At 39.6% G+C, this 27361-nt stretch overlaps 1 protein-coding gene across 1 annotated transcript; it reads left to right on the top strand.

Annotated features, from left to right (window-relative positions):
• Window positions 1–218: 218 nt before the first annotated feature.
• On the top strand, window positions 219–26304 carry LOC129769380 (rab-like protein 6). The gene is made up of 5 exons (XM_055771620.1): window positions 219–725; window positions 797–1443; window positions 1539–2050; window positions 25396–25807; window positions 25872–26304. Exons 1-5 carry the CDS (start codon window positions 581–583, stop codon window positions 26055–26057), a joined length of 1902 nt encoding a protein of 633 aa, XP_055627595.1. The 5' UTR covers window positions 219–580; the 3' UTR covers window positions 26058–26304.
• The last annotated feature ends 1057 nt before the right edge of the window (window positions 26305–27361 follow it).

Below are 27361 nucleotides of genomic sequence, written 5' to 3' on the forward strand. Positions count from 1 at the left end.
TGTTTGCGTTGTGTTTGTATGTTTTGTATTTGAAATTTGAATCTGTTTTTCCGGTTTAAGTATCCGAAAATTCAGAACGGTTGCGCGCGTACGTACACAATCCTTCTATGTGACGGTTAAACTTTCGTACCACCCATGAAACGCGTTGAAGCATCGCCGTCTATTTTCGGGTGGGTGCTTTTGTCTACGTCATTTCTGTCAGCCGCTGCTTTCATGAATGAAATTCTCAACGGAGCGGGGGGTGTTGTGTGTATATTCATATATCATACTTAATTTGTTCGGTTGTGTTTCCATCCGTAACAGCGCAGCCTTCTGGGACAAATCCTATCTTCGGTCACATCTCCATAATTCTCTTATCAGTGACAGTAGCAACACTGCGAGGGCTATGGCGACGCACTCTGGTTGTTTGCATTTGTCCGCTGGTGGTAGTGAAACTCGTTTGAATTGAGGCCACCAAATGGAGAATACACCGTTCCAACACTTGGCTACTACGTGAAAACATCATCGATTATTTGTGAGAATCTGAAAGCTGTTTTGTTCGCTGAACTTTCACGGTTTGCGTTGTCACGAAAGGTGAAGGATGTTTTCTGTCTTCAAGAAACTAGCCGCAAAAAATGACAATCCGGTTGGCGCTGGGATTGGTTCCGCTGGTGTTCCGGAATCTGTCGGTCAGCAGATGTCCGATTCGCTCAGGAAAAAGTTTTCCCGTGGGGTGCAATATAACAGTGAGTCGTGACTCGTGACGTGCCATTGTTGTGGGCGGTTATGATTCATTTGTTTATTCTATATTTTCCAGTGAAAGTGATCATCAAGGGCGATCGAAACGTTGGTAAATCGTGTCTGCTGGAGCGTTTGCAAGGGAAGGCCTTCCTCGAGCAATACAATCCAACCGAGCAGATACAGGTAGCCTCGATTCAGTGGTCCTTCAAAGCGACGGATGACATCGTCAAAGTGGAAGTCTGGGATGTTGTGGATCGTGGCAAATCCAAACAGAAGACAAGCGTGCTTAAGCTGAATACAGATTCACAGGTGGAAGACATTCCCGTGCTCGATGCGGAGTTTCTCGATGTTTACAAGGGTACTCATTGCGTCATCATGATGATGGATATAACGAAAGCCTGGACGTTTGACTACGTTTGTAGAGAGCTGCCAAAGGTGCCGGCTGAGATCCCGGTGTTGCTGCTAGGGAATCACTGTGACATGGGACACCATCGGGTGGTCAGCAAGGATCAGATTCAGGGATTCATCGAAGAGTTGAGTCAGACCCGATCGGCGGAGATTGTATACGGAGATAGTTCCATGAGGAATGGCTTCGGCTTGAGGCTGTTGCACAAGTTTTTCGGCATTCCATTCCTGTACCTGCAGAAAAGTGCCCTCGAGGCGTCACTTAAGAAGAACGAACAAGACGCGGACATATGCCGGCTAGAGATCGATGAATTTCTGGTGAGTAAAACGTAAAAAGCATAGAGAATTTTACTCACAGATTGCAGTGTAAGAACAATACGAGCTTTCATTGAAAACCAATTCTTGTTTCACAGAAGTCTGACGAGTCCAACTACACCACCTTCCTAGAAAGTCTAATTAGTCGGAAGAAAGCCAAGGAGACGACATCACCCCACCAGCAATCTGCTTCCGCTCCGAACACCCCCTTGGAGGTGCTTCCCCGTCCGACGAAGAGTATCATTCTTGGCGGAGGTCATCCCATCATCGTCCCGGACAAGAATAGTCACCTGGCGGTCGCTTCGACCTCCACTGTTAATACTGCCAAACTAGTCTCCCCCGCGGCTAAGCTTGCCGCATCGACACCAACAAAGGTTTCGCCCGGAGTGGAAGCGCTGCGCATTCCCAAAAGTGCGACAATGGGTTCGATGCTGTCCGAGGGCAAAAGTGGAAATGGGTTTGTCGCTCTGGGATCACCCGGTGGCGGGAAGATTAGCAATGTGGACGAGTTTTGTCCCGATGGTGGCATGCTGGATAAATCATTTCTGGAAGATGCATCAGATGTCGCAGCAGGGTTACCAGAGTCGAATGCGGTGTTGGAGTCCGAAAGGTGAGTAAAACACAGACTTGGATATTATCAGGGTGGCCACCCATTTGGGAAAAGCGAGAAAAAGTCGGGAATCCAAATCCATCGGGAAAAAATCGGGAATTGGTTCACTAAGTCGGGATTTTTGCTCAGTGGTCTTTTTCTGCGCTCTAAAATGTTAAATGTGTGTGTTTTAACGCGAAAATAAAAAAGTAGTGTTCTGTTGAAGGAAGTAAGTCAATGTTCAATGGATGGCCCAGTAAACTGGAAAATGTTGGAGGGGTTTTCCAAGCGAGGTTCACGAACTTACATCAAACCCGTCCTACGAAATTCTCAACATTGGAAGCTGCGGACTCCATACGGTTCACAATTCTTCCAAGGAGGGGGTGAGAAAAACCCAATGGAATTTGGATGACTTCTTAAGAGCATTGTACAATCTGTTTAAAAACATTCCTCTGAGAAGGGCAGATTACACGGCCGTAAGAGGTTCAAACGCTACCACACCTAGGACTGTTTATCGGCGAGGTAAGGAAACAGGAGGAGAATAAGCTTAAGGAAAGCCATCCAAACTTTAAACGGAGTTTTGCATAAGTTTTTCGGTCAAAGGTATTTGAGATTATCGCCAATGTTGTTGGGATCGTAATCAACTTTTTATGTTACGGCAACATCGACAATTAAATCGCGTTTGCATGAATATCAGACAGAGGCACCGATGATTCCTTTCTTTCTCGATTACCTAACGGGACTTGTAAGAGCTGTTACGGAGAAGTTTATGAAGCCCGAACGACTGAAAGTGAAATCTAAATCGCTTGTTGAACTTAAACTAGGATTGGGCGCTTTTTGAAAAAAAGATCGATTTTCCAAAAGCCAAACTGCTTAAATCGGTACCAAAAAATCGATCATTGAGATCAAATGCCTTTCTTATAATTTATTTATTTATTCTACATGAGAGCCGTCTTTTCTTTGAACAGGAAATTTTAGAAGAATCAGATTGACTTGGACATTATGTTTATAGAATCAAATCTACACAAAACAAATTTAGGATCGAAGAAATCGGAAGAAAAATATCGATTTTTGCAATTTTTTCGAATACAAAGAATCGATCCAAACAATCGGAAATCGAAACGGATCACCTAAATGTCGATCCAATATCGCCAAATCCTAACTTGAACTCATAAAAACCAATCTACTGCTTCCTGGAAGTATTGACATTGAATTTGCGACGAAATCCGCAATCAAAACAGCAAGGGACTCCGCCAAAATTTCCGATCAAGATCCTAATATTTCGTACCAGTTGTGAGTTCTACTGCTAATTTTAGAAGAACTTGCCCATACGATTACCTTTGACATATGTTATCACTTATTACCTAACGTGTATGAACCCGGATGTGATTTCCAACTGTCCGGATATAACGATGAAACAGATGGAGTTATGCTTGGAAGTATTCGTCGATAAAAATGCATTTGCCTGGCGCTTGTGTTAATAAAATAAAAAATGAATAAGGACAATTGTGTTCAACGTTTTCTGTTAAAATTATATCATCTGCATATCGAAGGAAAGATCAAAGACTGGGCAATTTTTGGATGGAGCTTAACCCTCAGTCGAAGAATTTGGAGAGAGAATTTTCTATCAACGAAAAGTGCTTGATAGTAAACCAAACCGAGGAAAGTTTTATAGCACAGAGAATCATCTATCTATCTATATTAGGATGGCTGCGAAAATGGTCATGTCAAATTTCAAAAACCGACCATATACATTTTGTTTATTGGCCAAAAAAAAAATATCTGTGCAAAGTTTCAGCTCGATCGGACATGATTTAGGGGTACCATAAACATACTTATGTTTATGTAAAGTGTTTCGGAATAATGTTACAACCAGTAACAGTGTTCTGGGATCGATACCAGGTGTCTTGGCCGGATTCCAGACCAGAAAAATTGGATTGAGACCATCTCGAATTCTGCATGGATTTTTTCACTGTTCGAGCATTTTCAAACACTTTCGATGCTTGGTCGAATAAAATCCGTTCTGGGTGGCCTGCTTTGCTCTTTCAAGCTCCTCCTTCTTCCAACGTTGTCTACTCATCTTTTTTTTTTGTAATTCAGCGGCATCTGGAATCAATTAGACCAAAGAAAAACCTCAAATCTGTAGGACCAACAACAATGTGTCCATGCCACCCCACACAACATGCAAAAATTAAAATGCAATTAATTTCGTTTATTGTTTTCAAACTTACAGTTTCGCTGCATCAAATTGTTCCTCTTCTGTAGGTGAACAGAATTTTACTGCACAATACGCGAAAAGTTTGTTTAATCAGAGAGAAAACCCTTAAAACCACGATCGGAAAATTCACATTTTTTGGCAACCAAAGTGCTTGATGTGTTCATGCTACCGTTTCCTTTCACCTGTTGAATTTTACCAAAGTTTTTTTTTACGTTAGTTACATACGGTTCATCAATGAAAGAAGATGACATTATGAAAAATCCAAGATGAGCCGTACTTTTTGAGATAATGGGGTGGTCCAAATCACCCCGTGTTACCCTAAATAAAGTCCGAATGAGCTAATATTTTGCAACGGGTAGATGCCTGAGAGGCAATGAAGGTATGGAAAGAAAATAATTATCGAATTTAAAGAACCGACCATGTACATTTTGTTTATTGGTCCAAAAAATGACCTGTGCAAAATTTCAGCTCAATCGGACATGATTTGATTTGATTTTTTGGTCCCAAAGTTTTGATTTTTTGGTCCCAAAAATCCCAAAAGGTCGATTTTAGGCCAAAATTTTTTTTTTCTAGCTGACATCATTTGTCATCGAAAAAAAGACGGGTGGGTAATGTCGGGGACATAACCGGAGTGACGTAGGACTATACAAAGGGGACAGCTTTTGTTAAATATATATTTTAAATATATTGTTTTATTTTGTTCTCCTACGTGAATACCTACCTATCTACCTGAAAAATGAATTAGTTTACTGTTTACTCTTTATGAACATGTTGGTGGTTCTGAAAAGAACCTTTGGTGTTGTGTTTTGTTTTTATGATGTGATGCGATGCGATGTTAAACCATGCCATACAACCACACTGGCTTGAAAGAAAATGAGATTTTTTTTGGGGTCCGCGCGTTTTGTACTCTAGCGGTACACACTCACAGGATAGAGACAAATCGGCAGACTCAGCCAAAGGGGCGAGTCCAACGAGACGAACGAATGAGCGTTAAAAGGCAGCGATGGCAAAAAAATATATTCATTACGATTTGTTCGCTCGTTGCATTCACATGCAGTTGTTTCTAACAAACACGAAGGCATCGAAGACTAGTGGAATAGTGGAAAAGCCGCCAAAAAGTTCGACACGGCGCAGAAGAATATTTCGGAAACCGACAAGAAGAAGGAGAAGGAATCATATGCTATCTACATCATAAGGTGCTGAATCAGGATCATTCCGACACCGGTTTCTCATCAAAGGTGATGAGCGTCAATGCATCTTTGAGCGTATCGTAGCAGAAGCTCCGCGTCTGATCCACTACAATAAGCGGTCAACCATTACTGCGTCGGAAATTCAGATCGCAATCAGTCTGTTGCTGCCCGGTGAACTTGCATGCGGTTTCCGAAGGTACCAAAGCGGTGACGAAGTATACCTGCTCCAAGTAAAGAGCGTTTTCCGACTGCTGATCCGGAAGCAAACCCTAAAAAGGGTCCTTTTCAGGACCACAAAATCATCTTTAATCTAAAAAGTTTATTGTTTTGTTATCACTCGATATCCTCATCTTGTTCGGCTAAACCGGCTAAACCACAGCTTTCACAGTTAGAAAATTACTTCCCATCCAGATTGTGACATGTTGTACCATAAATTACACTTAATGCGACGTGCCGAAGCACCACTCAGTGTCGCATTGGAAGCGATTTTAACCTGTAATTGAACATCTGCGATGACAGTGGTACAGTGTCGACTTTCAATGTGGGATCATAATTTGGATCCCGATTTCTATGTTTACAAAAATGTCCAACCAAATATGTTGCATTACATGTCCGTCCAATTAGCTAAATGTTGTAATAAATGTAAATTACTGTACTTTCAGTCTGGAGGCAATTTAAGAATTGGTGAAAATTGAATAATTGCGAAAGTCCACAACCATCAATAAACTCAGAACAACTGACAAATTCACATACTTATCATATCCTGGCAAACAAATTATGAAAAAATCAATTTGTGTTTTATTATTATTTTGGATATTATTTTAGAATGCATGTTATACAACTAGAGATGTGCCATCCGCTCATGAGCTGTTCCGAAGAATCGACTTTTTGAAGTGAGTTGACGCGGAACAGCTCGCAAAAAAAATCAAACAGCTCTTCAGCTCACTTTGATGATGATGAAGGAGAGAAAAGAGCTGTAGAATTGAAGAGAGTGTGTGAGCTGTAAGATTCAAATGAACTGACCGTCTCTCGCTCTTCGTGTTAAGACATCAGTTTAGTTTCATTTGTCCCTCGTCTTTTCAACTGTTATATTCGCGTTGACGGCATTGAGCTTTGTTTACCAGTTTAGGGGGCGCCAAAAATAATAATTGGCTCTCAGGCAGAATGAACACGTTTTTAAAATTCAAATTATTAATGAAAATTAACTTCTGTGTATCAAATGAGTATTCTATTTCAATGAAAAACACTTTGTTTGCAGGCGGTGCAAAAATCTCATAAGATTTTTTTTTTTTGAAGAAAACTTTCTATTGTAATGTAAAGCCTCAGTAAAAATGTCGGAAATGTTGTACTCGCCGAGTCTGTTGTAAAAAATAGTCTGGAATACGTGTTTCAAGTAATTAATAATATGGTGTGAAAAATTTCATTTGAATTTTAACATTTTCAAACTGGCTTCGTGGCTATCGAGTTTGGGACCCAAATTGAAAGTCGGCACTGACAACTGAGCTGAAGAGCTGTTCATAAAGAAGAGCTCATTTAGATGAGCTGATATGATCAGAGCTGTTCAACATGATGAGCTGATTTGCACACCTCTATATACAACTGTATTTCGTGAACTCTTTTTTTGAAAGGTTTAATGGCCCTGATAAGCGCCGTGTTTTATGGAATGGTTCCAATTTAGAAAACTCAATACTCGTGGTTTTGAAAAAAACCATTTCGAACGCCCTCGATGCCGCCTTGTTCTGGATTTGCCACCAAAGTAGTTTGAATAAAGAACAAACTTTTCTCTTCTGCTACCTGGTGCCGTTTTGCGATTGCGTTTGCCACTCGCCACTCAATGCAACTGCCTGTTGTTGTCTTGGTGTCCACGGAACCGATTGTGGTCTGTTCTGAATGCGGGTTTTCTTATCGTCGCGATCCTCCTTTGCTTCTTTGCTCCTTTGCCATGTCCAGACATGGCTGCTTATGTTGGTTTGTTGATGTGATGTGATGCGAAACGATGTGGTGTATGGTTTGGATGAGAATGATCGTTACGGCATCGGAGCGGGGATTTTAAGCTGACTGGCTGACTCGAGAATTACGTATGTGTGAGACTGCGACCAATGTTTCGTTCATTTTTTTTTTCTTTTTCCTTTCCAATCGTGCTTCATTCTATTTCGCTGCTGCTCTGGTTGCCCGTTTTGGTCGGTACGATTTGAGGAGCACAAAATGGACCAATCAAAAATGGGCACATAGTGTGTTTGGACAATTCTTGATATTTCACAATTATTCAATTGTTTATCTCAAGAAAAATGAAATGTTATTCGTTTTGATAGATGCGTAGATATATTTCCTATCAATTGATGCAAACACCTTTGCGATCTATTGAGAAATGCCCGAGTTATAAGCGTTCCAAATCTTGCATTTTTTCCTACTTGTTCAGTGCCTAGATTTCCATTTCACCCCCTATATCTTCCGGTTAGACGTAGTCCTACGTCAAAAATCGATTTTCCGTTTCTCCCCCCGTTTACTCCCCCCTTGGAAGATTTTCGAGAATCAAAAAATCAAAACTTTGAGCGCTTTGCCGCTTAAGTCCGATTGAGCTGATATTTGGCATAGGCTGTTTTTTCGAGGTGGTGAACATTTTGTATAGGGTAACTTTTTGAAATTTTAGGGTCGATTTTTTCGCATAACGGGTGTTAAATAAAAAATGAGAATTTTTTCAATCACATATAAATTATTTTTTTCTCATCGCTTTCAGTATTTTTTATTAATAACATAATGTATTTTCTTCAAAAAAATGTCAGTGAATGTTTGAGTAAGGGCCGTGGTCTGCTGTTCGACGCAATGCTCGCACAAGAACGTTGTACGGTATTTACGTCCATTTTCCGGATACAATTCCGGATTCTTGTAGTCAGTTGCTTCGTGTCCTTGGCCCTCCAATTGTTTTTATACACTAGGGCACTGAGTGAGCCAAATAAATCCTCTATTGGGCGGCACTGGTGCAAGTTTGTTGGGTTACGATCTTTCGGCACGAACGGTATCTTTTTCTCCTCAAGATACGCCAGCATCTTCTTGGCGTAATGGGAAGACGCCTTGTCCGGCCAGAAGACGTACTTCCCATCCGCGTGATGCTCGTTCAGGAACGGCAGCAGGATTTTATCGAGGCACTCTTCTCGATAGATTTGTTGGTTGATTGCCAGACCGCTCGGCTTAAACCAAGGCTTTGAAATGCACCAGTCGGAAATGGCGATGTACAACATAACCTTTTTTTCAAAATTGTGCTTGAACTTGTATTTCACTTCAGGCGGTGTGGATGACTTGTCGCTGGAGTAGTAATTATCAATTCCTGGAATATGCGTTTTGGACAGCGGAAAATAGCTTCCGTCGTCCAGAACGAAAGACGTCCCGCGGTATTTTTTGGTCATCCACCGACACTGTGATTTAACCGTCTCAATCTGCTCCTCCGTGAGCTCCGGCGACCTCGTCTTCTTCCTGCAGACGATTCCTTCCATCTTGAGGCTCATTGATAGTATTGTTTCATATTTATCGACTCTCGCTTGAGCAGTAAGTTTTCGATACAAGGCAGGCTGGAAATCGCCGTTGAGTTCGGGTTGAGTAGCGTACCGGAGTGGACGTGTGTTTTTGCGTTCCGTGCTTTGACCTTTATGTGCTTGCGATTCCTGCCGTTTTAAAGTGTCATGACCAGTGAAACTGATGAACATTGTTCTAGTGGAATGAAAACCAGTGAAATTCGGTTGAATTCCATGTTTTATAGTGAGATAAAAATAAAAAGTGACATCAGATCGAGAGAAGCCATTTTTTTTTTCGGCTCGTAATTATTTGTTAAGGCTGATTTAGACGATGCCAGTCGGCGCTCTGGTTGAGGTGTCCAGTGAACGGAGAACAGACACTCTGTCCAAGTTACTTGTACCAGTATCGAACAAGTAATTGGCCTCTATCTTGAACAGAGTGTCTGTTCTCTATTCACTGGATGCTTCAACTGGAGCGCTGACTGGCATCGTCTATATCAGCCTTTAGTTAGAATTTTCTCTAACGTTGTGCTCCTGATTGTCGGCACTCTCGCAATGTGCTCTTGTTCGTCACGCTCTCGGTTTCGTGTCTCTCTCAGTTCTCGCGCTCTCAAATGCGTGTTGTGTTCTTATCGTCGCGTAATCGGTTTCGGGAAGACTGTTACAAATATATGTTATGGGAAAATCTTTGCTTAGATTCATGTGATTGATTTGGAGTTGCTAACGAGTATGAAGATGTTCTTTGGTTTTTTTTTTGCACCGCCGTAGTGAACGTATCACATCGAAAGAAAGCGCTGACATCGCTGGACTGAGGATACGAGCTAAGTTTTATTTTTCATTCCTATCTCATACATATTATAAACATTACATTTAACTTATTGTGGGTTCCTGTGGGTGTGGGTAGAGATTTTATTTCATTTCATTTCATATAGCAGCTGTGTGTTAACGGTTCCAGATTTGAGTACAATCATAGGCAAAACAGGAGTTCCCGCTGCAATCAGTGACTCGAATATGTGGAGGTGACGGGCGGATGTGTGTGTATGTGTAGCGTGTTTCTGAGCGAGTGGCGGATTGATCCGGAGAGTGAGATTCATCATCCTCTCTAGCGAGTGCGTCCTAATGTTCGGTTTCGTTAACTGGGCTGCAGCAGTTGCAATGTAAGCTGCCATTTGAATTCATCTTGAAATGACTGACTCTGAACTCCAGGATGTGCCTCACATTATGGAGTTGTCAGAATTCACTTTATGTTGCGTATCTAAAGTACTTTGTGTAGATTGTGATTAGCTTGTATTGTTGCCAAAAAAATATTATTCTCTGCATACAGAAGGACTTGGAAAATGGAGGAGAAGGATTTGGTCACTCAACCCTACTGTTCGCAAATGTTTGTATATGTGTTTGTATGTATTTGTATTTATTTTTTCTCTTTTTTCGAGTTTCTGCTGTACTATAAACTATGTTTTTTTTTAAATTCTGGATTCCAAATAAGGTGGTTGCAGAATTATGTGCGATTCACATAGCACGTTACGGAGAAGAACGTCTACGTTCCGTCAACGTCTACACCAATTCACACATGCAGTCAATGCTTCCACCAGCACCGTCACGTCAAATGCCAAACGAATGATTTATTGAATTTTATTCATGGTGTCGCCACCTACAACAATTTTAAATTGCAATGCCCTCTTTCAAATCTGCATGCCTAGAATCAGTTCTAAATTTTGAAAAATTCAATGAGAAACATTGAATTCAATTATTTAAATGCTTAAACCCCGTAGTCCGACCCTTATGCAACAATAATAATAAATGGAATAATTATTTCAACTAGTCGCGAATGATTTTCACTTCGAAATTTGGAGCTAAGAGATATGTTGGCATAAAAAGTACAGTAAGTTACTTATAAAGCGATATGCTGAGGCACCACTCAGTGTCGCATTGGAGTAGGTTTTGACCAGTAATTGGACATTTGCGACTGGTGGCGACTTTCAATGTGGGGCCATAATTTGGGCCCCGAACTCAATGTTTACAAAAATCTCCAACTAGAGGTAAAAATGTCTAATTAAACGTGTTGCATCACAGATCTGTTCAATTAGCTTAATGTCGATGTAGATGTAAATTACTGTACAACCAAATCAAAACAAAAGCCGAGACACAAAACCCAGACAAAAACCAAACGAGCCGTCCGTCTCCGTCAATTATTCTTTTCTACAAACCCTGCCGGTCGTTTTCGTTGAACGTATGCTGACGGGTCGTTACGTTGCTGGTGTATGTGAATGTTTTCATGAGAACTGCATGGTAGAATCATTGACGTATCGTGACGTGACGGGACGTGAACGTGACGTGTATGTTGTATGTGAATCGCACTTTATAATTTCAAATGTCTTTCCTCGTCGATTCTATGTTGAGCCTCTTTTTCAAAGGGTCGAGGAACTCGGATTTTAAAATCAGATTCAGTGTTCATACACACACTCTCGTGTACTGTGATAGTGGATGCGACTGTGTGCGAGAGTTGGCCGTACGAGATGTTAAGGTCGTGGGATTGCAGCTGCATTGAATGATATTGGTGTGGATGCATTGCTTTCCCTCGCTTTGTTCGGATTTGCTGCTTCGAGCGGGCAGAGTGGTTTGTTTTTTTTCGTCAGTTGTGCAGTCAAATTTTTGTGTGAGCTCGGATCCACTGTCAACGTAGCCTTGAGTTCAGTTATGTTGAATCCGAGTACATATGGTTTGATTTAGAGGTGTGCAAATCAGCTCATCATGATGAGCAGCTCTGATCATATCAGCTCATCTAGATGAGCTGTTCTTTATGAACAGCTCTTCAGCTCAGTTGTCAGAGCCGACTTTCAATTTGGGTCAAAAACTCGATAGCCACGGAGCCAGTTTGAAAATGTTAAAATTCAAATGAAATTTTTCACACCATATTATTAATTACTTGAAACACGTATTCCAGACTATTATTTACAACAGACTCGGCGAGTACAACATTTCCGACATTTTTACTGAGGCTTTACATTACAATAGAAAGTTTTCTTCAAAAAAAAAAAAATCTTATGAGATTTTTGCACCGCCTGCAAACAAAGTGTTTTTCATTGAAATAGAATACTCATTTGATACACAGAAGTTAATTTTCATTAATAATTTGAATTTTAAAAACGTGTTCATTCTGCCTGAGAGCCAATTATTATTTTTGGCGCCCCCTAAACTGGTAAACAAAGCTCAATGCCGTCAACGCGAATATAACAGTTGAAAAGACGAGGGACAAATGAAACTAAACTGATGTCTTAACACGAAGAGCGAGAGACGGTCAGTTCATTTGAATCTTACAGCTCACACACTCTCTTCAATTCTACAGCTCTTTTCTCTCCTTCATCATCATCAAAGTGAGCTGAAGAGCTGTTTGATTTTTTTTGCGAGCTGTTCCGCGTCAACTCACTTCAAAGAGTCGATTCTTCGGAACAGCTCATGAGCGGATGGCACATCTCTAGTTTGATTGTACGATAGCTAAGGTAAGGAGACGAGCTATTTTGTTCGCTTGGTCTGGCCGATTTCGGGTGGCGCGAGGGGACACTGACAGCCGCACCGGTGCAATTCTGTGTAGCTGTTTACTTCTCGCGATTGCATACGATTCGAGTGGCCCCATTTTCGCACAGAGGTTCATTAAATTTAACCAAAATATGGAACTAGTATGAACATAGTAGCTTTAGTGTGTTAATTTATACTCTAATTGAGGGTGATTGTTTCTAGATGAGTTTTCTCGGTTACCTTCTCAGGTTTCCCCACAGTTAAAACTTCGCAGTTGCGATTGGATTTCGATAACAAATATGTGCAGAAAAATTTAAAATCTAATTAATGTTACAAGTTTTCCTTCTCAGGATACCTAAAGATCTCTGCCGCGTGTTGAGATATGAGATTTTCAAAATTTAGTTCCATTCAATAGATTGCGTTTACATAATCACATCACTTACCACAGTGAATCCTGATGTTTACCCTTTTCCCACTAACAACTATCCCTTCCATGATAATCGCTAGGGAACCAGGCTATCGAGGCGACCCTTCTGGCCTTCGGGCGGCGATTATCATACTAACATTCCTTCCCTTCGTCTGGTGACTGTAAGGACGTGGCCGGCGTCGTTATTGACCATTTAAAGCTCGAATCACCGAAAATTGCACAACGAGAATGATTTGCTAGTCCCAAGCGTCATTCTGTGTGTTATTTGTGCAATTTGGTTGGTTCAGGTCAATCACGGAGAGCAACTACGAATTGTACAGTCTACCCAAGCTCAAGCTCAAGGCAGGCTGGAAATCGCCGTATTTGAATGTCGTGAACATGAATCAGTGCATCCGTGGCCGAGTGGTTAGCGTCTCACATTATGATGCCGGGGGTTCGGGTTCGATTCCCGTTCTGGCCGGGGGATTTTTCGTCAGAGAAATTTCCTTCGACTTGCACTGTGGTCGGGCGTATTCTAGAGTTTGCTTAAGAAATCTCAACTAACTATTAGGGGGCTGTCCATATACCACGTGGATAACTTAAGGGGGTAGGGGTTACGAAAATGTCCACGCTTGTCCACAGTGAGGGGGGAGCGGGTTTTGATAATGTCCACGTGGACACGTTAAGTATTTTTTAAAGTAAAACATTCCAGTTAATAGTCAAAATTGAATGAGATTTGTTTTATATTTACACGATTTTTTGAACTTCACGCCCGCCCTGAGTACTCAGTATTCATCAATAAAAAAATGGGTGGGTTATATCAATGATATAACCGCAAAGTTGACGTGGGACTAGGTTAGCTTAGCAATCATTTGTTTGTATTGATTTAATTTTTGTTTGAATGAAACAATTTCCGAATTCAATCGAATTCAATATATTTGCTTTGTGAGTAAAAAGATTGAATAAATGTCATGTAAGATCAATTCATGCATTGTGATAGATTATGTTCTTCGTTACCAGTAAATTTAATGACAGTCCTTTTTCGTTTGGTACGATACCTAGGAAGAAAAAAAAGTGAACGGAAGAATTATCAAACGATTATTTTATTTTACATTTCCCTCTGAAGTTTGCATCTCTCAAGTCAGGGTGTCGACTCAAACTTCCAAGAAAAATTCCCTGATATTCCCTGATTTTCCAGTAATTTTTCAAAAAAATTCCAGATGTAGACTAGTAATCAAATTCTCTACTAATACTTTAGCTATAGTTCCTAAGATATTCAGCGCTATTCTGTTATCCGACGGATTTGCCTTTTGTTCGAAACTGTTATTTCGTTCGAATTATAATTTCGCATTCCCTATTTCTAACGTTTTGCCCATTTAATGTTCGAAGGGAAGCAGATCGAACGAGATGCAATAACAACTCGAACGGAATATAGAATGCAATGTTATCAAGTCGTTCGGAATATTTCGAATCAATCGAAATATCGATATCTTCCAATGAGAAAATTGTTTGTGATTTTTAAATAAGTTAAACGACGACAGATAAGTGTCGTAAGAGATAAAAAAATAGATTTATTAATACAGTTCAAAGTTCTTATGAAGGAGCTTTAAACACTAGTTCTCAGTCATTTTCATTTTGATTCGGATCAATTTCACGAAACTGTTACGGTTTTACGAAACACTTTTTCTTGCAATCTTCCGGCCTCCTATGCATTTTTCAAAATTTCCTTATTTCTTTCAACTTTCCTTGTCTTTTAGATAAAGAGAATGAGAATTTTGAACTCGTTGAATTAACTAGCTCAACATTTTTTTTTTGATGCTATCCTTCCAAAATGAAGCATATCATCGTAAACATGTCGCATAGCATAACCGTTTCCTCACAAATGTTTTCTTAAAACATTCGGTATTACTGGGAAAACTCTCTCAACGAGAGACAGAAGACCATTTTGGTTGAAAAGTTCCGTGAACCTATCATTTCCAAAAATGCTCCAGTCGGATATTTTCAGATCATAGTGACCAAACTTGATGCTGTTTTTGCTATCAATATTGTTTTAGTGCTAAGTCTGCTGGAGCTCCACTGATACGTTCAAAATCCGTCAAATATTAAAAAGGTCACAAGAGTCAACAGTCAAAAGTTTCCCGAATCGTTTTCCAGCTATTTTTTAAAATCGAAATCAATAACAGCAAGATCAAGGGTATATCAATGCTTCGAAAGCAGAGCTCCGCAAGATTTCTTTGTCGTGAATTTTGGCAAATCAAATTTTTCAAATCTGTCGTGAGTTTTGGCGAGTTTTTTTAATCCATCAATCTATTGATGAATCCGGAGCTACCCAAATTCAAGAGTTTTCTCCCTTTTTGTAAAATTCTAGTTACAGCTCGCGTAATATGACCAATTCACGTTGGTAGGTTTGTTCAAATATATAATTCCCAGACCTTCTTTAAAAGCTGCTTTGATGTTTGAGAACGATCCAAGAACATTGACGACATGTAACGATTTACCACCTCCATTTATTCTTCATCCCAAAATCTGATATTTAGATGCAACTGCAGCCTCTTTGTGGTCTTGTTCAAAGACTCGTCGAAACCAATGACAAAATATATCTTATGAAGTTTCATCGAGCTCGAATTCTCAGCTTTAGAATTCGTGGCAAAGTCTAACATCATCATGATGCTCATTTTATCAAGCCCTAGCTATATCTTCTTAGCATTTGACGTTATCAAAATTTTCTAATTACTGCAATAATGAAAATTCTAAATGACGGAATTTATTTTTTTCTAGTTTGATGTCGAAATTCCCTGATATTTCCTGATTTTTCCTGACATTATTTTAATTCCCTGATATTCCCTGATTTTCAAGGATTTTCAAGGTAGTCGACACCCTGCAAGTGCACGTACTTCTCGAACCGCGAATTTGTTTGATTTGATGAACTTCAGGTACTCAGTGCCAGTAATGCAATGAGTAGAAGATATGAAGGCATATCCTTCAATGCAATCTTGAATAACCGAGCCAAAGCGTTGTGGTCGTACCCGTTTTTGTAATCCGTGTTAGGAAGACACTTTTCAGAGTTAACAAAAAACATGCGGGTGCAGAAGTACACCCGGCTTGCATGAATCAACAACTTCAACTTATACCATGTTCAGGAAACATATTCTAGTCTGCATAAAGGCAAGCGAGTACAAAAGTACTCGCAGTTTGCATTTATTTGCAAAACCGAGTTTCCCCAGACATCTTGGTTTTGAAGTCTGCGTTAGGCAAACACATTTCAGTCGGAACTAAAATACCCCCGACTTACATGCATTTGCAATGCCAATTTCCCCACGCTCCATGGATTTGAAATCTGTGTTGGGGAAACACATTTCAGTCGGAACAAAAATACCCCCAACTTCCATGTATTTGCAATGCCGATTTCTCCAACACTACTTGGTTTTGAAGTCTGTGTTAGGGAACACATTTCGTTGAGAACAAAAATCCCCATAGTTTCATGTATTTGCAATGCCGATTTCGCCAAGGCTGCTTGGTTATGATGGCTGTGTTGGGGAAACTGTAAAACGGGCCAATCAAAACAAAGTAGTTAGGGCGTTTAGATATCGCTTAACATTTTATAGTTATTCAATTGTTTACCTAATGATAAATAACATTTTATTAATTGCGATAGATGCGTAGAAATATTCCCTATCAATTGATGCAAACATCATTCCGATACAGTAAGAAATGTTCGATTTATAAGCATTTGGAATCTTGCATTTTTTCCTGCATGTTCTGCGTTTAGGTTTTCATTTTACCCCCCATATACTCCGGTTAGACGTAGTCCCACGTCAAAAGACTGAACTGCGTGAGAGTGCTGCTCGGTCAAACATCCATGTTTTTCATATGACTGAACCTCTTTCCTGAAATGTATATTCTGAAGGTAACGCACATGAACTAGGATCCATCAATTTATTCCAATCGGTAATAGAGGGCCATTAAATCCGTCAGGATAAAGACACCCAATAACATAAAGAATGTTGGATTTTTTGTAGTATAAAAAATCACGACTTAAGTGCGGGTTCAATTCAGCTTTTGCTCCTGATGACAAAGAGTTTTTTTTCGAGAACCGTCATGGATTTCTGAACATTCAAACGAACAACAAATTTTTGCATGAGTTGTACGGGCCGTATCTCTGGAGATTCATTTCTTGCAATGATGTTGTTCTTTATTAATGTCTGGTAATTTTTGTAATACGCTTCTTTTGAGTTGTGTTGCTGCTACTGCTGATTAATTCAAAGAAAAGATTAATCCTTGATGCACATGAATTAGTAAATTCGCTACAGATGTCGAAAATCACCGTTCATGAAAAACGAAACATCACGAAAAACGCTACAATGCATGGACTACATATTAACCCATATAACGGAACCCGATCGGGTTTGACATATCGCAATCCGAACGAAATAAACTTTTGTATTCTGCATTTCAAGGTTGCAACATTTGCACAATCCGATAGGATTTGACTCGATCAGATTAAGGGGAATAAAGACACGAATTTCTGACGTTTTCTCGAGCTCCGCAAAAGTAAAAAAAAGAGTATTTTCCCCATCCATTTTATCACTATTTGTTTATCTATCTTTCAACAATAAAACAAAAATTGAACGGAAAAAATATATACATAATTAGAAGCTGGTTCAAAAAAAAGTTGTGCCATGGCGTACACGATTCCAGCCCTTCTGGTTGTCTGAAACAAACAAATCGAACAGATTCTGAATCAGTAAAGATGCCACAATCGCATGATCCTCAGACAAGTCAAAAACGTGTTTTTGGACAAAATGGCGGAAATTTGAAGAAAAAAAATGCTGTTTGAAACATTTTTTTCAAGTTTCTTGACTTTTTTAAAATAGTAAAGCTACGAAATTATGATTGTTTATGGGTTTATGCGATAGAGAGATGCATACAGATTGTATTCATATAAATATAGATTAATATAGATTATGCATATTAATTTGAGATATCGTGTAAGCCAGTTTGAAAAAACATGTTTCAAGAAAAACGCGTTTGAAGTAAATTGTTATGGCCGTACTAGATAAGATATTACATTACTAAAATGGCTATAACTTGGTAAATATTGAGATTTTCGAAAAGTCTATTCTATGGTATATTCTTAAATGTCTGAATTAGAGAAATATGAAGAAAAAAATTATTTTGTTTTTCAAATTTCTAGACTAGAATATCCTCTTAAAGAACGCAACATTGTGCTAATTCCCGATTTCGGATTCCGGAATAAGGGTTTATTTTACCGAAAAACATTTGAAGGGACTTATCTCAATCTGCGATTCGTTTCATAAACATATTTGTAGCGAATTCAGAAGGGCAAATCATTCACAAGAATGTTGAGTTAAAAAAAATCTTAGCAAGTGAATGGAACCCCGAAGCAGGTTTTCGCTTGAAGAAAGTTATGGCTGGGTCTTGTACGACTGGAAGAAAATCTGTATCATGTGCTTCTACCAAGCAACTAGTTTCGATGAATTCCAACAAGTACTGCTAGCAGCTGAACGTATTAAAATGAACGATCCAGAACGCTTCTAGGGCACTTCTAAAACTCCACCCGCCTTACTCACCAGATATTGCATCTTCAAACTATTAACTGTTAAGATTCATGTAAGAACTTCAACTGAGAGGATGGAATTATCAAGTTGCATGAAGGATGCTGAAATATTCAGGAAAAAACGGTGCATCTATGATAGAAAAGATGTATGTCTACAAAAATATGCTATTGGTTTTTTCCTTAGAATCGGCACGAATTTTTCAGGACAATATTTAGCACGATTTAACAATTAAGGGCTGTAGGTCAACGGAATCATCGATCACGATGATACTGCAGATGTTTTGTTTTTACTAGGTTCATTATAGCCATCAGGCACTACCGAACCTGTTAAAAGTGAAAGTCAGTGATGTTTAGACGAGAAAATTCTGTTTTCAAACAAAGTGCTTGATTTCATTGTCTGATTTTTCGAAAACTCAAACAGCGAGCCAGCTTTGATAATAATACTCGAGAATTTGATAAAAATACTCGAGAAAGAAGTTCACAATCGATATTTCAAAATGTTGGAAGAAGTTCACAATCGATAAAGGGTGTGTCACATCAAATTGCATCACGGAAAAAACGCTGTAGAAATTTAATTTTGACGTAGGATTACGTTTTTCGGGAACATATTGGAGTACAAATTGAAAATCGAAAATCGAGCACATCGTGAAAATTGTCCAATTTCTAATGCTTATTGCTTAGTCGTTTCATGATGGATTCATGAGATTTTTGCGTGAATCGATCTCGGCACTCCCTAACAATTTTTTATATTGAAGAAAATAATATTTGTCATGAAACTAACTATCGAACAATTGAAAAATCCTAATCCTAACGGAAATACCCACTTCTGATTGGTCGAAATTGACGACACATGCGGCGGGTCCCTAACAGAGACATCAAAACCAAGCTACCTGGGAGAATTTCGGCATTGCAAATACATGAAAGTAGAGGGAGCTTTTGTTCCTACCGAAATGTGTTCCCTAACAGAGACATCAAAATCAAGCTGCCTGGGGGAAATCGACATTGCAAATACATGAAAGTAGAGGGAACTTTTCTTCCTACCGAAATGTATTCTCTAACAGAGACATCAAAACCAAGCTGCCTGGGGAAATCAACATTGCAAATACTTGAAAGTAGGGGGAGATTTTTTCCCACAGAAATGTGTTCTTTAACAGAGGTGCCTGGGAAAATCGACATTGCAAATATAAGCATGTGAAATTTCATATTTCAATTTCAATTGTTCATTGTGAAAAATTTAGCACAAGTGTGAGTATAAAATTGTATATGGTAGTTGTGTTGAATATGATTTGATATATGAAACGATCTATTTCAATTTTCATAAATAATAACCAAGGTTTGTTCCCGCTCGAGAACGGGTCTTTAGGTTTAAGCTTGTTGTGTTCATTTTCATCCAAGAAAAGTTAATACGGCAGAAAAATTGGAAAAGTGAAGATTTAAAAAAAAAGTGATTTCCCATATGCTCTACATATAGTATTAGGTGTTGTTGTCCAATTAAAATTCGCATTGGGTTGGAGAAACACTCAGAAAGCAAAAAATAAAAAAGGAAATTACCTTTTCCATTTCAAATAAGTTTTCTCTATATTAAAGAAAAATTGATAAGTGTGTTCGGTATTGGTAATTATCTTATATTACATTGGTGAGTTTTTTTTATTTATTTCATCCATACACAACACAGGAGCCATCTCGTCTAGGATCACAAAAGGCAGTTTTTCATCATATCTCGTTCCACTTCGGAATCTTTTATCTGATACGCACCATCCAACGACTGTTTACCATCCTTCTGTCATCATCACTCGGTAAACACTGGTGGAGTTAACAAACAATACCCAACACCCAAACAAAACGGCCCTTTTCAGGGCCACCAAATCATTATCAAAGAGTTTTACGATGTAATACTTCAAACATATCCAAAATCAACAGATAGTCTAACGGAATCCTACGTCAACTATGCGGTTGTGTCTCGGACACGACCTTCCTGTGACTTTTTAGGAATTATATCTTCAGCTTTCGCTTATAATCAGAGAAGAGTGTATAGATCACGTTGGCCATGCTTCACTGTCAATTTTTCGTAAATTTGGGAAAATGTCGTCGAACGAAAAAGAGCGTCGTGAATTAATCCTGTGCACTCATTTCGAGAATCCGGAGTTGTCACATCGGGACATCGGTAAGATGCTGGGAATCGTCCAATTCACGGTCAGCAGAGTACTAAAACGATACTTCGAGAACCTAACCCTCGACCGGAAGGTGAAGAACGGCAAAATGGATGCTCCGTCAGTGAAAAAGATCACAAGCGCGTAGTTAAGCAGTTTAGACGTGATCCGAGAAGTTCGGTCCGGGATGTCGCCAATAAGCTGAATTTGTCAAGTTCATTCGTCCAGCGGACCAAGCAGCGGGAGGGCCTGCGTACATACAAGGTTCAGAAGGCTCCTAACCGCGACGAAAGGCAAAACATGGTGGGGAAGACGCGAGCCCGGAAGCTGTACACCGAATTGCTGACGAAGCCGCATTGCCTGGTAATGGACGACGAAACCTACGTCGAAGCGGACTCTCGTCAGCTGCCGGGCCTGTTGTTCTTCTCCGCAGAGGAGAAATTCAGCGTTCCGGAGGAGATTCGCAAGCAGAAACTATCCAAGTTTGCCAAAAAGTACATGGTGTGGCAAGCGATCTGCTCTTGCGGAGCGCCCCCTTCGTGATGACCGGCACGGTAAACGGGCAGGTTTACCTTAAGGAGTGCCTACAGAAGCGCTTACTACCACTATTGAAGCAGCACGAGGGCCCGACCATCTTCTGGCCGGATCTCGCTTCGTGCCAAATATTCAAAGGACGTGTTGGAGTAGTACGAAGCCAACGGGGTCACCTTCGTGCCAAAGGAAATGACCCACCCAACGCGCCGGAGCTTCGCCCAATAGAGAAATATTGGGCGATTATGAAGCAGGACCTCCGGAAGAACCCAAAAGTTGTCAAATCATAGGCGGACTTCAAGAGAAAATGGATTTCTGTTCAAAAAAAACTACAACCTGACGTTGTACAGAACCTTATGGACGGGGTAAAGAGGAAGGTGCGAGCATACGGGCTTGGGCTCGAAATATGAATAAAAAGAAAATGCCAAAAGTTGTTTAATAGTTTTTATTTTACTGTCTAAAATTTTCAAAAGTATCGGTCTACTGGGCGAATTTCCACAGCGTTTTTTCCGTGATGCAATTTGATGTGACACACCCTTTATATAAAAAATTTAAGATTTCAAGACAAATCGTTACCATTGGTAAGGCTATAATTTTTATCAATAAAAAAATGGAATAGAAAATCGAAATAAACTTGAAATGAAATTTAAGCGAACAAAATATAATTTCTTGATTTTTTCCTCAAAACCGGAGGAATGTCCACGTGGACAACAGGAGGAGGGGTATAAGGAATGCTTTTTCTGTCCACGTGGTATGTGGACAGCCTCTAATGACGCTAATTAATGCATACGTTGAGACGGCAAAAGTTCCACAGGGAAGGTTAACGACATTCAAGAAGAACATGAATATTTTTGGCACTGGTTACAAACCGTTTGACGGTTCTGGGTACCAGTGTATGTCACACGTACATATTTATCTGGAATGGTACAGATTTTTTTGTCATTTTTGGTACAGATTCTGTACAGTACAGAGTATAGATTTTTGTCAAAAAGTACAGATTGGTACAGATTTTTTCCGCTTGTGAAATTTATTACATTTGAACGAAGCTACATGACGACTTTTGCGCCGCAGTATCGCTTGGTGCTGCAGATCATGAACGCATTTACAATGCAATGATTGATCAGTTTCATAAGGACGAAAATCCTTACAAGCATCGTCTGAATTCGCGTCGAACGGTGTGTTTTGCCCAGCTGTATGACACCCGCCATGTTTTTGGTGCCAACATCTCAAACATCAAATGTATTTGTTTTCTTCAAAACAGCGATCCGCGTTGGCGGCATTGTGCTTCGTTTACTAGTTTAGGGGAGCGTCAACGAATAGCCGATTTTCAGTCGGAATGAACGTTTTCAAAATTAAAATTATGAATGAAAATTAGCTTTTCTATATCAAATTAGCATTCTATTTGAATTAAAAACATTTTTGTTTGCAGGTGGTGAAAAAGTCTCATACGAAAATTGTTTATGAAGACAATTTTATATTATAATAAAAAAAAATCAGCAACACGTTTGGAATTGTATAGCCATATGGTTTAATGAAAGTCAGAAATACGTGTTTCAAGTAATTAAATAACATGATGTGAAAATTTTCATTCAAATTTTAAAATTTAAAAACCGGCCTCGTGTCTTCTAATCTGATAGAGATTACATCAACGAGTGTGGGACACAAATTATGGCCCTAATTTGAAGTCGCCACCAAACGTCGACACCATCGCGAATTACCAATTTACCACCATCTGACATATCGTGATGTCGATGATGAACTTTTACATCAGAGGGATAGTGAGATATGCGATGACGGTAGGTAGAGTGAGATAGGGATAATCGTGTCATACACCTGGTTTTGCCCCAGAAACATGAAAAACCTGAATTCACGATACTATACGAATAGTTGAAAGATTTTTATTTGATTATTCTCACCAATTTCTGCGAGGAATCTAACGTTGTTTCAATGTCCAATGCTATTAAATTTGAAGATCATTTGAAAAGCGGCAAGACTTTTTGACGTAGGACTACGTCTTTCATTTCTATACCGGGGTGTAAAACCAAAGTTTCGAAAACGAAAGCGTTACGCCGGAGACCGAGATTTTGAGCGTTAATAGCTCCTAAACAACTGAACGAAATGGTATGATAAACACTTCATTCGAAAGATAAAATGTCTACGCGTTCTATACTTGTTACTTTTTGATCCAAAAACTTGTTTCAATAGTCTTAAAATTGCTTTCAAAGCAGGCTATTGAAATCACCAATCGGTATATAAGCGAGCGCCGCTCGGAAATCCACTCAGTTCTAATTGAACAGCGATTGGAGCATGTTGTCGCTGTTGTGGTGAAGCTAATTTCGTTTATCATGAAAGCGCTGATGAACGGTGTCACCAAGAGCCTGTTTGTGCACCTAAGGCCAGAAGGGAATCCATCAGGAGGAGAGTGATGCCATAAACGGTTCCCCGGGAAGATCTCGAAGCAGCCGCTACACATACACGCGCGGAATTCTTCCCGTTTGGATGCCATTCAGCATCGAGAATGTTCCGGAAGGATCTAATCATTTCTGGAAAATAATCTGCCAGTTCCTATGGGAATTTAAAAATACATTCATGTGAAAGGGTTTATTTTAATGTTTTCTAACCATATAACACAGCGATCAAACACATTTGATTTTGTAATTTTTCAACCAAGTGTAATTAACAGGATAGCTTCTGAAGATTATTCTTCCTCATCAATAGGATATTTCCGTATCCAATATTGTATGCGCCCGCAATCGATTATTGCTCAGTCGCCGAAAGTTCCGAGCCCAGAGAGTTCATTCCCCTCTAATTTGCCTTCCAAATTGCCATCGTAAACCACGCCTTCTCTCGATTCAATCACACACAAAAAGCATACTTAAGCGATTTTCTGGTGGTGAGATCCATTCATTTTTCGTGAGGACATCGACAAGACAACATCGTTGCTGAGGGTGCTGGACGGCGAAGGATCGAGATCTGCCCTGAAACGCAAGCAGTTTGTTTGAAACTGTGATGGAGCACAGAGAAGCCGTCCTTCAAGAGAAGAGAAGGTGACCATCGAAGCAGCCGCTACACACACACATACACGCACGGAATTCTTTCCGTTTGGATGCCATTCAGCATCGAGAAAGATCCGGAAAATAATCTGAAAGTTCCTCTGGGAATTTAAAAATACATTCATGTGAAAGAGTTTATTTGAATGTTTTCTATCTATAAAATATCCATATAATACATTTGGGTTTGTGATTTGTTAATCAAGTACAGTTAGCAGGAAAGCTTCTGACGATTATTCTTCAGAACAAGGTTTTACGTATCCTATATTGGATGCATAAAACCCTGTGCCTCCAACGTAACGCTCTCGTTTTCGAAGTCCCCCAAATATTCATTTATTCATACATTCAGAATGGATTTAGATTCAACTTCAAACAAATGATCTCTAAATCAACGATAGTCCTACGTCACCCTTGCGGTCATACCATAGATATAACCCACTTCCTGTTTTTAGGTTGGAATAGCAGCAGAAGAAACTATCAGAACAATCATTTTTTACGATACTCGCAGTTTTTCCGTGGAGATGATCAAGCAAATGAGAAATAGATTCGATTTTGTTGATTCGACGCTCTGCGGCAATGTTAAATCCCATTCAGTACCCTAAAGATAAAATTACTCCGTAAGGAAATCGTATTTTCGGGAAAAGAGCATGTGCAGGATTGGTGGACAAGAAATGGATGTCTACAAAAATTGACGGTTCGCTCGAATTTTCGGCGCTTCGATTTCTTGTTTGTAACGTTCTCACTATGCCTCACTCCTCGGCAACTGTCGAGCATTTTTTTCTGAATATAAAAAATAAGCTTCGAAATCGGCTCAGCATCGACACGATGAACGTTATTTTGAGATCAAAAGATTAATTAAATATCGTGGCGTAAACTCGAAAATTTCAATAAATAAAAAATATCAATAAGCATAATAAAACAAATATTTTCGATGGTACAGATTTTTGGAACAAAGTACAGATGAGAAAGATTTTCAACTCCTCTGGTACAGATTGAAATGTGGCAACACTGATGGGTACATATAACGAACGGAAGAGTTAAACTATCAAATTTCTGAACCTGAACAATGAAAAGAATTACATTAAAAAAAACAACTGTTCTGAACAATCATAGTTCTACCCTTCTACTTTTTGAAAATGATGGACACCCAAACCTATTTTTCTATGATTGATCTTTTGGAAGTTTCTGCGAGAAGATAATGTACCCTTTTCATTCCAGCGAGGACGAAAACCATCACAACCCGTTGGTTTCACGGTTCGATGACGACTTAGGAGGCGATGGTGCTGATCAACCTCAGCTCGTGCAGTCACAGCTTCCAAGGCCAACAAGTTTCCAATCACCAATCACCAAAGTGAATCCATTGCGACAGGACAGCCTAACGCCTTCCCCGAATCCTGCCGTCATAGACAGAGCGTTCTCTCTGTCCAGCATTGAACTAGAGATCGATCGGATGGATGCCTCAGGTGAAAAACCCAGACAAGTAGCGGTAGATGCGGACGGATCATTGAATGATAGTGAAAGCTGGACGCCGGACACGAAGGAACGTCGGTCTCCCGAGGGTGGAGAGGACGTTGGATCGAATGTTTCGGTAGCGTGTTTAAACAGTAGCGGAAGCGGAAGTGGGAAGAAGGTAAGTCGATGTTTTCATTTTTTCAGATAGGCACAAATCAAACGAGTCTTTTCTTATGTCTTAGAGCAAAGATAAGGACAAAGACAGAGAGCGTACCAGTAAGCACAAGAAATCGAAGAAATCAAGCCGAGAGAAAGATGAATCGAAAGAGGAACGACGTCGCAGCAAACGCAAAAGTCACGTCGATGAATTTGTGCATGAAATGAAATCTAGTGCCGAATATTGCGAAGATGCTTACGAAGCTATTTGAGATTATGAGTACAGCGGATATGTGAAGTCTGATCTGCTTGCGCCTATTATTTTATTTACGAGTTTTTATTTTTTTCCAGTTGACTTAACTCTCCATAAATATACATTTTTAACTTCTGCCTAAAGTGTAATTCCCTTTAAAGCGTAGTGAAAAAAACATAGTTATTAGTTATTATCCAAAAAGATGTGAACTAATCATTCAATGTACTTGAAAACAAGAATAGAAAACTACATTTTACGAACAGTTATCGGTCTCTAACGTGAACGAAAATGAATTATTCCGAAATCCCTTCCTGGTTTTCATTAGAACGGTAAAATGTCATTAACCTTACTTCCGTTTGCTGCGGCGTAGAAACAAAACGAAAAAAAAATACAACCCACTCAAACGGTGAAAGTGATGTTATTTCCCCTCACCATATGTGTGTCTGTGGAAGCAAACAAATAATAATATCCGTACCCCCGTAAAAGGTAAACGAGAGAATTCCCACGGTCATTTTTGATGTGTCCAAACAACCAACACCACTAGCGGCTTCATCCTTGGAGGGTGCCTCACACACTTCGTTCGTGTGCAACAACATAACAATAATGAGAGCGGCACCGCGGCTCTGGTTAATAAGGGTGAATACGTAAGAAAGCAGACAAAAAAGGAAAAAAAAGTCACAGGAGGGTTGTGTCCGAGACACGACCGCATAGTTGACGTAGGATTCCGTTAGGCTATCTGTTGATGCGAATTTAAATTGGACTAACAACACCTAATCTTATATGTAGAGCATATGGAAAATCACTTTCTAATATTTTCTAATATTTCTTCACTTTTCCAATTTTTCTCATTGTATAAACTTTCTTTGGGTGAGAATGAACATAACAAAACAGACAGCTTAGACCAAACGACCGTTCTCGAGCGGGAACACACCTTGGTTTTTATTTATGAAAATTGAAATAAATCGTTTCATGTATCAAGTTCTCGTGTGTGATTGTCCCTATATCCTTATACCCTCCTTCCCTTCCTTTGCGGGTAATTCGTCCCGTTGCTCTACACTTACACTTGTGTTAAATTTTTCACAATACACGATCGGTCATTGATATGAAATTTAACGAAGCAACCAACATTAAAGTTCCAGATTTAAATTTTATTTGCTAGCATTAATCGTATCACTCACCCGACTTGCATATATTTGCAATGCTGATTTCCCCCAGGCAGCTTGGTTTTGATGTCTCTGTTAGGGATCCGCCGCATGTGTCGTCAATTTCGACCAATCAGAAGTTGGTATTTCCGTTAGGGTAGGGGTTGAGATTTTTCAATTG

Source organism: Toxorhynchites rutilus, chromosome 2 (genome assembly GCF_029784135.1).
Source record: "Toxorhynchites rutilus septentrionalis strain SRP chromosome 2, ASM2978413v1, whole genome shotgun sequence".
Classification (NCBI taxonomy): Eukaryota; Metazoa; Arthropoda; class Insecta; order Diptera; family Culicidae; genus Toxorhynchites; species Toxorhynchites rutilus.

Excerpts from the sequence above, each read along its gene's own strand:
- LOC129769380 (XM_055771620.1), top strand. The coding sequence starts at position 581 with ATGTTTTCTGTCTTCAAGAAACTAGCCGCAAAAAATGACAATCCGGTT. Across the intron at positions 1,444-1,538 it reads TAGAGATCGATGAATTTCTG|AAGTCTGACGAGTCCAACTA; the intron begins GTGAGTAAAACG and ends CTTGTTTCACAG. Across the intron at positions 2,051-25,395 it reads GCGGTGTTGGAGTCCGAAAG|CGAGGACGAAAACCATCACA; the intron begins GTGAGTAAAACA and ends TTTTCATTCCAG.